The sequence below is a fragment of the Aplidium turbinatum genome, chromosome 10, assembly GCF_918807975.1.
Source record: "Aplidium turbinatum chromosome 10, kaAplTurb1.1, whole genome shotgun sequence".
In the NCBI taxonomy this organism is placed as follows: Eukaryota; Metazoa; Chordata; class Ascidiacea; order Aplousobranchia; family Polyclinidae; genus Aplidium; species Aplidium turbinatum.
This window is the reverse complement of record NC_137481.1, coordinates 5,190,464-5,206,815: the sequence shown is the minus strand read 5'-3', so window position 1 is coordinate 5,206,815 and position 16,352 is coordinate 5,190,464. Positions and strand designations below refer to the sequence as shown.

Below are 16,352 nucleotides of genomic sequence, written 5' to 3'. Positions count from 1 at the left end.
GACTACTCACTTTAAAGAAATACGTTTTCATATTGCCCGCCCCGATAGCTCAATTGGTTAGCGCGTCACTTCTGGAACGAAGAAGCTTCAAGATCAAGCAGCGCTGGTTCGACTCTCGGGGTGTGCGCTTGAGCAACGCACGTTAAGGACTGCTCTCCATTCAGCGGCATCTGATGAATGGAATAAATTCCCCGGCAACAAGACTTCAACAATCGGAAACTTCATTCTGTCAATCTCGGTGACCGGGCCTGAGTCAGTGATTCAAAGCCTCTACAAGTATGCGAAACTGCCAGGATTAAGCTCTGCAAGAAGCTTTCCCAGTCCGAGGATAAAGATTCAATCAATCAAACATGTTTTGTAATAGCTGTTACACCTTCCATTTCAGGTTTTCAATTTTAGAGCACACAGAGTCAAATATGAAATTGCTTTTGTTGTTAAGTTTTGTATGTTTTACTCAATCTTACAATGTCTTCAGTCGAGATCAAGATTTTGAAGGCATTGTTGATTTTGTGAACTTTGTAAATACTACATGGAAGGTAAGTGCTTGCCATCTGTTAAATAAATATAAAAGCATTTGTGTCAATAATACAAATACAACCAGTATGAAAAAGAAAGTTAAACATGTTTTAATAATAAATTGCTAATCATTGCACATGCATAACCTACTTAGTACCAGTATATTGCAACTGCCAGTCATGTTATCTTTTGTTTTATTTTATATTATAACATTTTGTTTATTTTTTTGGCTGTGGCTATATTTACATTATATAGTGTAATAATAGCCTGAATAGTGTTGCCAGAGAAGGAATTTTGCCCTAATTTAAGAAAAGTTTAAGGCTGTTGAAAACAAAAACTTGTATTTTGGAAATTTTTTTTAGGCCTAGAAAGATCACAACCCTAATCTTATTCCTAACTCTAACTCTTACCTTAACCCTTCTTAACTTTAATCCTAACTCTGGCAACACCTGATTATGGAAAAATAGCCACTTCCTATTTTTTTTTACTTGATGTTTGCTGCAATTCATTTTAGACCATATTTTACTCAGTAAAGTATTGCAAACAATGTTGCCACTTAAATAATATCATTGGTTGTACCATGGCCACCTGAAGATGCGGTCTGATTTGTCACATTTTGCAGATTTTTAATTGCAGCTACTGCTAGTGTTTGACATTTTCTGAGATTTTTTACTTTTTGCTGTCTCCTAGTGATATAAAAGCTTTTTGTTGCCTTGGGGAAGCAATAGCAAATGAGAAAAAGTAAGTTGAAAAACGCTAAATCAGACTGTTATTGAAAAATTAACAGTCTTCAAAATCAAATTTTCTTTGTTTTTTAACATGTGAGGATGTTTAAACCTATTGTGTCATCTGGGGAAAACAGTAAAAAAAGCGTAAAAAGTAAAATTTTTTGAAAAAAAATAATTTGAACATTTGCCCAAAGTTAGCAAAATGTGGAAAGTTCTGTAAAATGTGACAAATCAGGCTGTATCTTTAGGTAGCCATGGTTGTACAACTATAAAAAATTCCTAAATGTCTTTGCACTTTTGGAGCTTTCAGTACTCATCACCATTGATTGATGTATTTTAAAAAAATGAACTTCTCTGGACACCAGACTTTTCTTCATTGATTTAACAAGCTTTGTATTATTAATCTAATTATTAGTTATTTGCACCAAAATTTCTCCTAAACACCCCGCATAGATGATAAATTAAATTCTGTTTTTTGAAGTAGAACAAATCAAGGCAAAAAATTTTAGGCAGTGGCTATTTGACCGGCTCCGGTCTTTGAATCTGAAACACTATTTGACCGGTCATGACGTCACTACATAAGCACTTTTTTCTTTTTCTCTTTCAAAGCAAAAGACGATAAGCGCCTTAAGTTTTAAATTCAACACGTTTTCTTCAACTGAGTCCGTGGCGCATACGTAACGTCTCGGGCTTCCATTCTAGAGGGAATGAGTTCGATACTATCCGGAAGCGTTCTTTTTTTTTTTTTTTTTATTTACAAAAGGATACAAACTGATATGAATCTGAATGAATCAACAAGTGAATAAAAAAGTTTCAAATGAATCAACAAGTGAATAAAAAAGTTTCAAAACGAATTAAAAAAGTTTTTTCTAGTCTTTTTTTAACTAATTCCTTTCATTTCTTAGCACAAATTCTCTGAAAAAATCACGCCTTCTAATAGGCTGTAAGATTACGTTTCGCTGAAGTCCGAAGTTAAAAATGAAATCCAGTCTCATTGTCGCACAACAATCAGTCAAGTTTCAAATCATCATCTCAACCAACCCTTCAAGACAACTTTCCACTTTCACTTTAGTACTTTACTACGCTACGGCTACGCTGAAGAGGTCGGGAGATCGAAACACTGGCCTTTGTCCGTAGTTGCTTTTCATAATGTCTTTTTAGACATTCTTTTTGGGTCAATAATGTCTTTTTAGATATTACTTTTAAAGAAATAAAAAGGAGTCAAAAGGCATGTAAATTTCACTCTGTGTGGAGCTACCTGTACTTGAGAGGTTAACTGTTATTCTTTTATTCACAAATTAAAAAAACTTAACTTTATTACTCACATTTGGAAAGATTTAAAAAAATGGGCTGTAGGCTACTCAAATTAAAAATTGACGACAAAAATGCACTTTGGGTCAAAATTTAGTTAAAAAAAAAAAAGAACGCTTCCGAATAGTATCGAACTCATTCCATCTAGAATGGAAGCCCGAGACGTTACGTATGCGCCACGGACTCAGTTGAAGAAAACGTGTTGAATTTAAAACTTAAGGCGCTTATCGTCTTTTGCTTTGAAAGAGAAAAAGAAAAAAGTGCTTATGTAGTGACGTCATGACCGGTCAAATAGTGTTTCAGATTCAAAGACCGGAGCCGGTCAAATAGCCACTGCCAAAATTTTAACCCAAAAACCAAGTAACCATTGTCATTCATGGTGCATGCTCATTTGAAGTTGTCCAACACAATGCATATTTTTATAATAGAGGCATCACAATTTTAAACAATCAATATCCATAACAACACATTTAATAATTCTTATCCTACATATGTCCATTGTCCAAACATCCCTAGACATAAGAATATATATCTACTTGTGGCAACCTTGTTGTTGATGGAATTTGTCACTTTTATTTAGCACTCTAATTCACATGATTATGACTTTAATCCCATTAAGCTATTTCATTGTTCTTTTATTCATATCATGTTATATCGAAATTAGGTTAGACTGTATCATGAATTTATGATATATAATACTGTACTAACAAATGTGATGCATTTGTTTTTAAATAGGCTCAACATAACTTCAACCCAAAGTACTATAAACCTGAGGACCTGAAAGTGCTTTGTGGAGTGAAAAAAGGAAAGATTACTCTTCCAGTCAAGTAATTTTCATATATAATTTGTACTTTGAAGATGATGTCAGAAGACAGTTTTAACACAGAATGTTGTTGGGCTTGTACAGAGTGCACTGTGATGTTTAATATATTCCATGTTGATTTAAAGTGCAACTGCACGATAACTTTGACTGCAATTTATCTGAAAGAGCATGTTTCAATCTATAAATACCAACTTCGCCCTTACATTTTAAGGCTATATTTATCTCAATAAAAATTATCAAAACTATGATTTTCCACGCGCTTGTATTTTTGGCCACGTTCCTGTAATGGCGGATTGCATTGCGCAACACGCGGATTATGACGTCACTTGTAATCAGACCTCGCAGTGACTATCGGTTTTGCAAGTTCTTTCGTTGTATTCGCCCTGCAGACCAGGAGCCAGGTCGATTTATTTGACTGTCTGTGTCAGTAAGGTTTGACAAGTGTTTCTAGACTGAAGTTTTACGTAGATTTTAATAATAAACTTCTTACTTGCACTGGTCTGACCGTTTTTGTTATACAGTATTAAGCATTTTCTGAGATGATACCTGGTAATATCGCTATATCCGTCTGTTATGTGTCTGAATGCTTATCAAGATGGTATAGGCCTACATCAGGGGTGTGCGGCCCGCAAGTATGTTCCAATTTTAAATTGTGTGCGGCCCGCAAAACGTGTTTATAATTTAGTTTAGTCTGGTACGTGTGAACAATGTATTGTGGAGTGAATTATTATAGATTTCGCACCTTCTATTAACCATTTTAGACATCTCCCACCGGCCACCGCTAATCCATTGTGTTTAATTATTTGGAACGTAAAAATGTATAGTCACATAAAGGCTTTATGAACAAATTACGACTTTGGAAAGCTCACATACAGATAGGAAATCTTTTCCATTTTCTAACTTTGAGAGACTATGGTATGGAATGCATCCTGAGAAGAAAACTAAATTTGACAAATTGTTGTATGAATTTTTGGCTCGCTTCAAGGACTTCAAATCTCATGAATATTTGTTTGGTATATTCTCTTCGCCATTCGACACAGACATTGACAAGCACCAGTTGATATCCAAATTGAACTGATTGATCTTCAAGAGAAAACGGATTTGAAAGCAAAGTATTTAGAAATGAATCTTGGCGATTTTTATCGAAAACATCTCAACCAAAATGACTTTCCACATTTGAAAAAATCCATTGCTTCAAAAATGGCTCTTTTTGGCTCAACGTATTTGTGCTAACAAATTTTTTTATTCTAAAATGTTTGTCATGAAATCTCCCTATCGATTGGTTCTGACAAACAAATAGCCTACCTGGAAAATAGACTTTGAATTGCGAGCACTTCCTTTAAACTAAATTTGGAAAAGGCCGTCGGGAAAAGAAGCCAGCTGCAAACTTCTCACTGAACTCGTTTAAAAACGGTGTGACAATAAATTTGAATAGCAGTTTTCTTCAGAAATTTATGCGTTTTAACTTATTATTTCTGCAAAGAGATAAGGTCCCCTAATAATGCCATAAGAATAACATGAATAACAAAAAAACTACTTTTTTGTGCCTGCAACTACTAGAAATCATATGTTAAATAAACGTGCGGCCGCGGTTTCACCCAGTTATTTATATCTGACCCTCCTGAAATAAAGGTTGCACACCCCTGGTCTACCTCACAGGAAACAGTAAGAGGCAATAAAAGGTGATTTTAATGAAAGGTAAATTATAAACTAAAGATATAGGAACAACATGACTTGATATTATGATCAAAATGAACGCTTTTTGTTTGATTATACGGAACATGGTAACATGCAAAAAGTTTCAATCACCAGACAAAATCATTTTTACATAGGCTACCGGATAGCCTATCTAGTACATTCAGTAACTACGAAAGGTAAATATAAAGTTTATATTGTATATCTTAGATAGAACATACGAACATGTTAATGTTATCAAAGTTCCAAGAGCTGAAGCAAAACAACCCCATCTGCCCCAATGAATGTTGAAGCGTTATCAGCTCATTATTGTACAATACAAAATCTTTTCGATATAACCAAGTTTACCTGTTCCAATCTAAGAAACTAGCCCTCGGCGATGGGCATCGTAAACCACCCCTGGCACACAGGCATCAACAACTAAATTTGTATAATATGCTGGCTGAAAGATGCACTTTCATTATAGATGCCTTATACATTTGCGCATTCACTAGCAACCAAGCCTATCTCGTCTAGTTTAGTCTCCACTAAGTTTGACTACAAGTGACATCATATCACTAGGTGGCGTAGACGAGTTTGCCACTTCCAGGTAGCGTGAGAGAGAAGCGCTAGAGAGCGTGGGAAAAAGGTCGGTTTCTTGGCTGTGCGCCTCAATTGTGAGGAAGTGAGTTTTTCAACCCATATCGGATGTCTTGGCAATGGATTCTAGCCAATGTTAATTCAATCGTGCAGTTGTACTTTAAAGCCTAAAGTTTGCGCAGAAATAAGTAGTACTAATACATTAGGCATGTTCATTGTCATACATTGCATATTCAACTCGATGCATGATTGCAGGCTTTAGTTTATTGTGTGTAATAATGTTATTGACACACTATAGATGATACATGCACTATTTCCATTTGTGCAATAATGTGATAAAAGTATTTCCTAAAATAATGTTCCGCAAATATAATATCATGTAAATAAAATCTACCAGGTTTGTATAATTCACCCATAAAGCTTTTGAAACCATAAAGGCAACTTTTCAGTATCTTATTCAAATGGAATGTGTATTGACAAAAGTCTGTTAACTTAGAATATGATAGCACAATATGCAAATTACTCTGCATTGTTATTACTCATACATATAAATATTATATACAAATATAATCTGGATAGTAGCATCAAAAGAAAGTGCTCAACTGGCTCGATCAGTGCTAGGAGCAATATTAAAACAATGAAAACTATTAATACTACAAAAAGTGCTCAATGCCAAGCAAAAAGGCAAAGCAGAGCGAATTAAATCAAATATAGTTATTACTATCTGAAGCCTTTACAAATTGTTTCACCTAACGGATCATCAGAAGGTCTTATTCAAATAGAATCAAATAGATAAATTTCAAATAGATTCTATTTGAATAAGACCTTCTGATGATCCGTTAGGTGAAACAATTTGTAAAGGCTTCAGATAGTAATAACTATATTTGATTTAATTCGCTCTGCTTTGCCTTTTTGCTTGGCATTGAGCACTTTTTGTAGTATTAATAGTTTTCATTGTTTTAAATATTATATATATAGGCCTATGGAAGAGAGAGAAAACATTTATTTTGACTGTTTTAACAAAAGCACAATACAATTAGTAACAACACCAGTACGAATAAGGTAACACTATAATAATAAACTATGGTGGATTCCACAATAGACAGGAAGCGGCGAAAGACTATATCACTCATACAGTCAGCTGCTATGTTTTAATATGAAAATAAATCTACAAAAATGTTAATTTTTTTAAAAACGTTTGTGTAGCATTACGGCTTTGATGTTGTTTTAAAAAGTAATTTTAAAATCATAAAATAAAGACTTGACAATACATCTTTTCTTTAGATATCATGGATTGAACATGCAACAAATTCCAGAGTCATTTGATGCCAGAACTCAGTGGCCTAACTGTCCTTCTATTAGAAAAATTAGAGATCAGGTAATTAGTTTATTAAACAGCACTGTTTCTTTCTGTGATAGGTGTTCGTTATAATGTACCGTATGTTCTTTACTAAGGTCTTACTATTATTTTGAGGTTTTATTTTTATAAGTTAATTAGATTAGCAACCAAGTTTAATAACCATAATTCGCACAAACTTGATGGGCCAAGCATTATAAATAACTGACAATGATTTGCAAGTAGCCACCATTGCATGGTGGAAAACTACACAAAATGTACCATACAACATTGCAATATATTGGGAATCTTTTACATCCCAAATTGGAATGTAAAAGTTTCACCTCAATATGCTATGTATTATTTACAATATTAATTTTTGAAAATTTCTAGGGCTCTTGTGGGTCTTGCTGGGCTTTTGGGGCAGTTGAAGCTATATCTGACCGCTATTGTATCTCAAGTCATGGAAAATTGATTGTGGATATTTCGTCTGAAGATCTTCTTACTTGCTGTTCTTCATGTGGAGATGGGTAGGCCTGACTACTTATTATTTTATAAGTTTATTGTATGAGGATTTTGATTCGTTGTTTTAAGGTAATGCAACGTTCTTAAAGTAATGTTCTTGCCATGCTTTTTTGATCACGACAGCAGCTAACACAATTTATCAGGTAAATGTAATACAAATGTATATAAACGCAATGACGGATATGTTTTAGTTACCGAAGTTCGTATAATTTTTATTTACTGTATGCAAGCAATCACTGTTTTGCTCTAAAAAAATGAAAATGGTGAATTCAGTACAACAGAGTTGCACGGTATTGTTAGTTGCAATGGCGGTTTTCCTGAAAGTGCTTGGAAGTATTGGGCAAATGACGGATTGGTTTCGGGTTTTTTGTATGAAGACAAACACTCTTGCCAACCTTACTCCATTCCTCCCTGCGAACATCATGTTCCTGGTTTGATGAATTTATTCTTCACAAGTCTTTTAATCCATGACAATAGTTTGTCAGATCAACCAATGGTGATTCAACCTCTTTTCAATTGACAAACAAATGGTTTTCTTCACGAAATATAACTAATATTAATTATTATGAAGTTGCACCTACCATTCAATATTCGTACAAAATCTAATTCTGTGATTTTAGTCATCCGCATGAAACAATTTGCACGAATTAAACCAAAGCGTGCAGCACGCACTAAAAAGATGTTAAAATTTGCACAAATACAAACGTATCTTGTGACCGCGCTTGTCACAAAAGTGAAAATGTATTTTAACACTACCCTATTCCCTTTGTCACATGATGTGTACATTGTGGTGTTTCTGTTATTTTCAAAGGCAGAAAACTTTGGCTTTTGTTTTTCAACGTTTGCGAACGTCATATTTGCTTTGGGATTGGTGACATGTATTTCGCACAATAGGTTTCCTAAAAAGCGAAGCCAATTTGCACCATCATGTGATGTTTATAATCACGTGATTCCACTTAAAGACCTGTGTGCAATGCTGTGTCAGCATCACATCTCGTAACACAAATGGTGCCAGTTCGCTGAAGAGCTTTTACGGTCTGCTCGCGTTTGATCTGTAACTTTATGCTGGTTTTCATTGTTTCCTTGCAAGTTTTTCCATTTCAAGTTTTTCCGTGCAAGATTTCTTTGTAGTGAGTTAACTCATGTGTATTTACTCAGATCTTTAGTCCTTTCTCAATTCTCCTTGTTAGTTTAAGTCTTGAGAAGTAATTATATTTTTTTGTCTTCTTAGTCATTGTTTACCCTTTCTGTTATTGTTTGCGACATGATGACATTGTTGTTTGCTAAGCCGCTGTCCCTAAATGACTTACGCTAAAAAACAATCTTCTTTTGGTTAGGTTATCATTGCAAGCCTGAGTGTTCAATGTTTACTAATAAACAACCCAGTCAGGCAGTCAGCATACCAGTCCTTTATGAAATCGATTCAACGTTTGCAGGCTTTGAATCTACATAAAAATGACGGATTTTGCTGTCTCAATGATTTGCTCACTGGGAAGTGCTGCCTAGTAAAAAAAACATGATGAAATTTGTCGATGTTTTTGTTTGCTTTGTGCAATAATGCGCATAGACAAGAAACACGACCCAAGAAAGTTTGCCTAATACGATTTGCTTCTTCCTAATTCTTAATAAGTGCTGCCTCAAATTTGTGGCTGGCCCAAATCTGTTGGAACAACGGAACAGCGCACTTTGTTATTTTCACATAGTTCTTCAATCGTCTCGGACGAATAACTACCGTATTAAGTATTCCTATTAATATGTTCTATAAATAATAATTGTTTCTGTCTTGTTATATTTTTACAGTTAAGTTTGACTTTGTTTTCCAGGTGCCCGATTTCTAACAATTTTTTATTGTTACACCAACTGAATTCTTTACTTAGTAGTCCGGTAACCACAAAAATGCTTTTTCAACCAGGTGTTAGCATTTTGGCATAATATGGTTTGTGGCTGAATCCATCGCACGTGGTTTGTGATGTTTTTGCAGTTACAACGGCCTTACCCAAGTGTTGTGCCCTGAGACCTCTGGTGAATACTCACTCGTTGTGGCATTCAGTTTGAAAGAGTCAACATTCACATTTGCTGCTTATTTAACACTTGCTTCTATTGTCACGTTATTTTTTTGCCACACTTCTACTATTTTTGAAAATTGAATGAGGCTGTTGACCAGGCATTTGATTAAATAATATGAGGCGTTCTACTGGTGCAAATTAAGCTAAACCACACTTCTACTATTTTTGTTTCTTCATTGGTGGCTTGGTTACAGGAAATCACGTTATTATCGTCAACAGAGAAATTATGAAAGATGCTGACTCGGGCATAAAGTCGTCACGGTTTCTGGTACTTTGGACAGTACGACTCAGTGGTTCTCAAACTTTTTCAGCTTGTGGCACATTAGAAAAAATATAAAACGCACGCGGCACACTTACAAAAGAAGAAAAGTTGCTTTAAAAAAAATTATTTTCACATGTCAATGCGATAAATGTGCTTGTTTATACCAATATAAGCTTCGACTGAAACGAGGTTGCATTGTTGACAAACATATATCCGAATTTCATGGTCAATTTCAAGCAGTTTCTCTCGTTTACAGCTTTTAATTTCAGTCAAAACAGAAAAGCCATGTTCACGTAGCCATCAAGATGCAAATGGCAATATAATTTTGATTGATTTTGCACGGATCATGAAATAAAATTTGGAAGCAGACAGCCAAAACGTATCCAAGTTTGTTTGTGGAAACAGCGTTTGAAAAAATGGGTGGTTTCGTAAGTCAATGAGCTGTTCTTCTTCTGCAGAAAGATTGCTTGATTCATTGCTTCCAATTCCAAATGGTGGGGAGTAATGTTAGCAATAGTTAACATAGCAGCCCAATAGTGACGTGGCAATTACCCTGCTGTATCGGCAATGCCATAATTGGTTTCATCGTCACATGTGCTTATTTATCATCTATTGAAGGAGTTAAAGCGCTTTTAAGTCGCATGCTTGTCTGAATGGCTTATTTTAAATATTTATACAGTTCTTTTCCAAAATTTCAAAAAGATTCGCGGCACACTTGAGAATCTGTGGCGGCACACAGTTTGAGAATCACTGATTTTTAAGTAGTTAATGGGAAAACTTTGCAGTTTGAACATTTCCTTATTCACTTTAAATCAGACTTTAGCTACAACTTTGGACAGTATTATACTCAAGATTGAGTCTATCAATAACTTAATTCTATTTTAGTGGTTCTTTTCAACAGGCAGTGCTAATTGCAACTAGGCGGGTGAATTTGCCTGCTGCACAACACAAATGCGTGATACACTATGAACAACTGCGCATATTTGTAACAGTATCTAGTCTGCTAGTCGTCAAGTAAAAGCCACATGCTGTGAATATGCATATGGCACATCAAAAGTAGACCTGCAAAGGCAGATAGCGTGCACGGAGCAAGTTTTATGATGCCGTCAGAATGCCGCGAACCCGAATGATACGAGACCTTCATGTTGTTAGTATAAGCAAATTCAATGTCTCACTCTCATCAAACTGAAGTTAAACGCTGTAGATGCCAATAATTTTATTGACTTGATCATTTATTGTATCTGTTCTTGAGGTAGCGCAGATTGGAGATATGCCGCGCATTGCTAATGCAGCAAAATTACATCTCTAATTATCAAACCAAAGTGACAGGTGCCAATGATTAATTTTCCTTCATGGACACTTTGCACTTTGGTAAAATCTTAGTTTATATACCGTAGCATGCATTCCCATACGTTGTTCATTGATTGAACAACCAGTTAATCTCTGAAAGTTTAAAATCAACGACATTCTAATCAGCTGCAACGGTGGATTCCTGGGATCAGCTTGGAGGTACTGGGTTGACAACGGATTGGTCAGCGGTGGCTTGTATGGCGACGATTCGAGCTGCCAGCCTTACGAGATCCAACCATGCGAGCATCACATTCCTGGTAACTCATTGATTTTCAAGTTTCGCGAGGTGACGAATGCAACAGGAGGCGTATTTGTAACCTGCAGATCGCTGCAGCAGATAGAGTGTTTTGACCGGTAGACGCTTTAAACACATAATAATTTTCCCTATGAACCAGCTAATTGCAGTCATTGTGACCCTTCTAGCACTCAGCCGGGGAGTTGATTCTTGCTTTGAACTCCGCTTGGTAATGATAAAAGAAAGAAGAGTAATGACAGGCTGAGAATCAAAACCACGCCATCGAAATAACTTTCCTAACCCTCTAGGCCACGCTGGTGACGGCGAAACGTGCAATTAATTAACTTTCCGACGTGCATGAGTCGCATGACTGCAATCAGCTGATTTGAATCTTGCCTTCTGATTGGCTAATGAACCTCATCTGCAGCGGTGACCTGCAAATTACAACTACGCCAAACAGAGAGATTTCCTCCGCGACGATCGTACCCCAGCACGGAAATTAGTCCGTTTCACATTGATAACATCTGCAGACGTTTACTCAACGCGAAAAAGATTGATTTATCAGCTAGGACTGAATGCGACTTGCTTGCAAAAATTCTTTTTTCTCCAGTGGTTTCATGAAAAGGCCACTTTACTTTGCTTCTACTCTTGAGAATCACTGAGTAAACATTGCATGCCACTTCATGTCTTGATTGAAAAATAAAAGCAAGTTAAATATATCAATTATGTCGTTTTTTGATGCTTGGGTTTTAAAGTACGTAATATCAGACATATAAATGATTTTCTTTTGAAACATCTGCCTCTTGCACTCTTCTTATTGTGACTTTGTTTAACAACTTTTAAAGACATTGGAATAAACTGACAATTTTTGGGACGTTAATTGAAGTTAAAGTTGTGAAAAAAAAAATTTTTTTTTTTCAGGAAAGCGTCCCAAATGTTCAGAGGGAGGTGACACTCCAAAGTGCGACCGCACATGCGAGGGGAATAAAACCATTTCGTACAAAAATGACAAGCATTATGGATTGGACTCCTACTCCCTCCCCGAAAGTGTATCCCACATTCAAACTGAGATCATGACACACGGTCCGGTGGAAGCCGCCTTCACAGTCTATGCGGATTTCCCAACTTACAAATCTGGTTAGTTCAGTAGTTTTTATTTTTGTCCAACGCAGAGAAAACAAAACATGTCAACATGGCAAAGGTCTGTGTTTTTGAAAGCGTTTTTACGACACAATATCAGTAGGAAAGATCAAGCTTCGTAGCAAACTTTCTTCTGTGGAGTCGTAGTTACTTAATCCACTATTCAACGTTCAGATTTTATGTTTTTTTGTTTCAACTTTACAATTTATACCGAAAGGAACCGCACTTAAAACATCTTATGGGCTGTCCATAACAGACGTCCGCAGTCAAGAGGGATAGGGTTGCAAATTGCGGACTTTAATGCAGGGGGGGTCCTGGGATGCGTGCATCCTTTTTCTAGTACAAACAACAAAATCATTTTACCAATCATCTGACCCCGCATTCCTATACCGATTTCACAACCAGGTTTCGCGTCGGATTGCGAAACCTGGAGCGGCGCAGACACACACAAAAATCGACAATGTAGTAGGGATGTCCATCTCAGAATAACGGATCCCTTAGGACCGTTTTTAAATAATGGAACTCTGAGTAATTTTTACAATTTTATGAGAATGGACAGTTCCTTCATTTAAACGACTGATAAAGTGACATGAATCTTTATTCTGTAAATTAAGGTTAATAGGTTTCTGGAGTCTCAAGGAAGTAACCTTTAAAATTTAAACAACTAGATGTGGAAATAACTAGTAGCTGTAAAATTTGTACGCTAGCACTTAGCACGTGGTAATCTACTGTATTTATGGAAACAATTTCCTTTCGTTGGGCAAAGTGTCTGGTCAAAGCAGCAGAGAAGATACTTTGTTGTCACTTGAGTCAATCGTTAAGCGAAGAATTGCATATTGCCTACCAATGGCAGAGCGTTTAATTTTGCGCAGCCTGTTACTTAGCCGTTTTAACTTTTTTTTGGTCTACACCAGTCTCCTTTTAAAGCGCTGATTTATTGTTTAAGTCATTTTGAACCTTAATCACAAGAAACTACAATAAAATACAAATATGTTCAGTTGTTCACACTCGGACGTCTGCGGTGGTTAGTTGTTTATCGTTTTGCATCTTTAGTTTCCCGTATTCTGATGGTTGGGAGTCAAATATCTTGGTTTCATGCAGGTCATAGCCTTCCAGATGAAACGCATCACTGCAAGAGCACACTCGCTGTGTAATTAATGCAATCTCTTATGCATTGCAGGCGTTTATCGTCACGTGACTGGAGGTCCACTCGGAGGCCACGCCATCAAGATACTCGGCTGGGGCACAGAGAACGGGTCGCCTTACTGGCTGGTTGCCAACAGCTGGAACAGCGACTGGGGTGACCATGGTTACTTCAAAATCCTCCGTGGAAACAACGAATGCGGCATTGAGGATAGCGTCGTGGCCGGAAAGCCTGATCTTAAAATCGGGTATTAGAGCGACTGCGGATTTCTATCGGACATCTTAGCTTTGCAAAGCTATCACATTTGTAATTTTTCTCATCCTTTGGCGATGCAATTGTATGCCTCCAACAAACGAACAATCTTTTCCATTAGCATGCATGACAACTCGTTTCTTGGATTATTTGTCGCCCTGTCCTGTATTCTCGTGTATGCTCAGTTGATCATTTTTTTGCTACCGACGCAGTGAGATACACCCAAAGGCCACACTGAGGATAGAGGACTGTTTTGGGGCAATTGACAAAGCAGTATTTACCTTCTCAGTAACAACCTTGCTGTTTACGTTGGACTTTGTGCAATGCGCTGGTGTAATTTTACCATCAAACTTTTATAGCGCAATCGAACTTGCTACTGGAGGTACTGTGATTAGCTGTTCTTGCAGCACAATCACACGTTTGTTCTTCATTTATTGTAAATGAGATGATGAATCAAAGGTTTGAATGGCAGTTCTACATAGAATGTCATCTAAAAGTATGCCCCTTGTTTTGGGCTGGTTTGTTGTACATTCTGCCATCGAAATACTTTGACTGATAATGTTTTCTACTTATCATGCTGTATAGATGTGGATTTTTTGGTGAAGTAGTATATTCAGACAATGTAAAATCTACCAGTTGGGAAAGTCAGTACGGTATGCCCGTTGCTCTATTTTCTGTAGGTTGTTAAAACCTTGCGTTGTATTTAATTCCAGCGTTTGACGAAATTTTACCCCGATTTTAAAAAAGTTGTTACTTTTGAGCTTAAGGCTATTGATCGACTATTGTGCAATTATCCCTACAAATACATTATCAACTCATCATGCAAATGTTTCAGTGTTTTTCCAAACTTCTAAATGAGCATTCGACGAATGGAATCAAGACAAGAATAACATCACACCAGATCATATTAGAGAAAACGAGAAAATCGTAGTTATGATGCAGAGAAGAGACTAAATACAAGCAGGCTTTATTGCTGATACCCGCTCAGAGGCGTTGAGAGAGGTTCGTTTGGACCGGTACCAAAAAATTCATATGCCCTTAAAAATAAACAGACTTCGAAATAGAATAAGTGTGACGGAAATACACACTATAGAAAAAAAAATGCCACTTTTATAGCCCTAAAATCTTCCAAAGCAACCCCATGCCCACGCTACCGTGCCTGTCCGAGGATTGACGCCTACGTGTTTGTAGCTGTGTTCCACCCCTCAGTAGGCTAGAGTGGCACATGAAGGAAAGTGTGTTTTGAAACAAAAGATTGACTGGTAGCCGGAACCCAGAAGTGGGCACAGGGCCGTAGCAACAAAGAACGTGGCCCCCTCCAAACATAAGTCCCGGGCCCCTTCCAACGCACAAACTGGAATGTGGTATTTATATCACACAACATGTAGGGTTCATATTAGGGATGGTAGAAGGTATTCCAGTCCCTAGTTCATATTAGCCTACGTATACACAGTAGAGGACACAGTTCCGCTAATTAGCGAAGCTAACGCTTTGGTTAGCGGATTAGCATTTTCGCTAATATTTAGAAATTTTAGCGGACCCGTTAGCGAAAGTAAATTTATTGGAAACCCGCTGATTTCTTTGTTGAAAGATAACTTTTGCATTAGCTGCGCCCACCACTGTGTAGTGTATACAATAATACATAGGTTTACAGTGACAGTGTGGACATATATTCCATAATTACGCAAAGCACTTCTTTCGAGCCTTGTTCTGCGCAAATTGCAATGGGTCATAGTCCAGGGATTTGGAAATTTGGTTTTCGATGGTAATTGCAAGAGCAGAAAGCCTGTCATCTGCCACAGTTAAGCGCAGGATATTCTTGACCAGTTTCATTCTGCTGATAGTCCATTCAGCACTTGCGACAGAAACTGGTATGGTTGGTCAGAAGAATTCTGGTGCAAATGCAAAGATTCGGATATATTTCCTGAAGGCTGTTCTTGTATGTTAAAAAAAATGCTTGCTGTGACAAGTCCTCTCTCTTTCTCGATGACATAAAAAAAAAAAAACGATTCAATTCCATTATTAGTTCGTTGGCATCAATGTCTCCCATTTTTCTTTTAATCTTTTTTTGCAGTGATTGTCCGCCCCGTTAGCTCAGTGGTTACTTGTCCACTCAAGACCACGCGGCGCAGGTTCGACTCTCGGGGTGTGCGCTTGAGCAACGCATTTCAGGACTGCTCTCCATTCAGGGACACCTAGTGAATGGAATAATTTCCTGGCAACAACACTTCATAATCGGAAAACTTCACTCTGCCAATCTCGGTAACCGGCCCTGCGTCAAGAGCCTCTGCAAGTATGCGAAACTACCAGGAATAACCAATCAAAGTTTTGTCAGTCCGAGGATAAAGATTCAAAACCAACCAACCATTTTCTCTAAGACACTTCTACAG

General features: G+C 37.0%; 1 protein-coding gene across 2 annotated transcripts; it reads left to right on the top strand.

Moving 5' to 3' along the window:
• Positions 1 to 389: 389 nt before the first annotated feature.
• LOC145778160 (cathepsin B-like) lies at positions 390 to 14,783 on the top strand. 2 transcript variants are annotated; one of them, XM_082589590.1, is made up of 7 exons: positions 390 to 536; positions 3,291 to 3,382; positions 6,937 to 7,030; positions 7,382 to 7,518; positions 11,318 to 11,448; positions 12,348 to 12,563; positions 13,747 to 14,783. In XM_082589590.1, exons 1-7 carry the CDS (start codon positions 417 to 419, stop codon positions 13,962 to 13,964), a joined length of 1,008 nt encoding a protein of 335 aa, XP_082445716.1. In that variant the 5' UTR covers positions 390 to 416; the 3' UTR covers positions 13,965 to 14,783. The 2 variants fall into 2 exon arrangements, with proteins under 2 accessions (XP_082445716.1, XP_082445717.1); XM_082589591.1 differs by lacking the exon at positions 11,318 to 11,448 and adding an exon at positions 7,814 to 7,944.
• Positions 14,784 to 16,352: the final 1,569 nt, after the last annotated feature.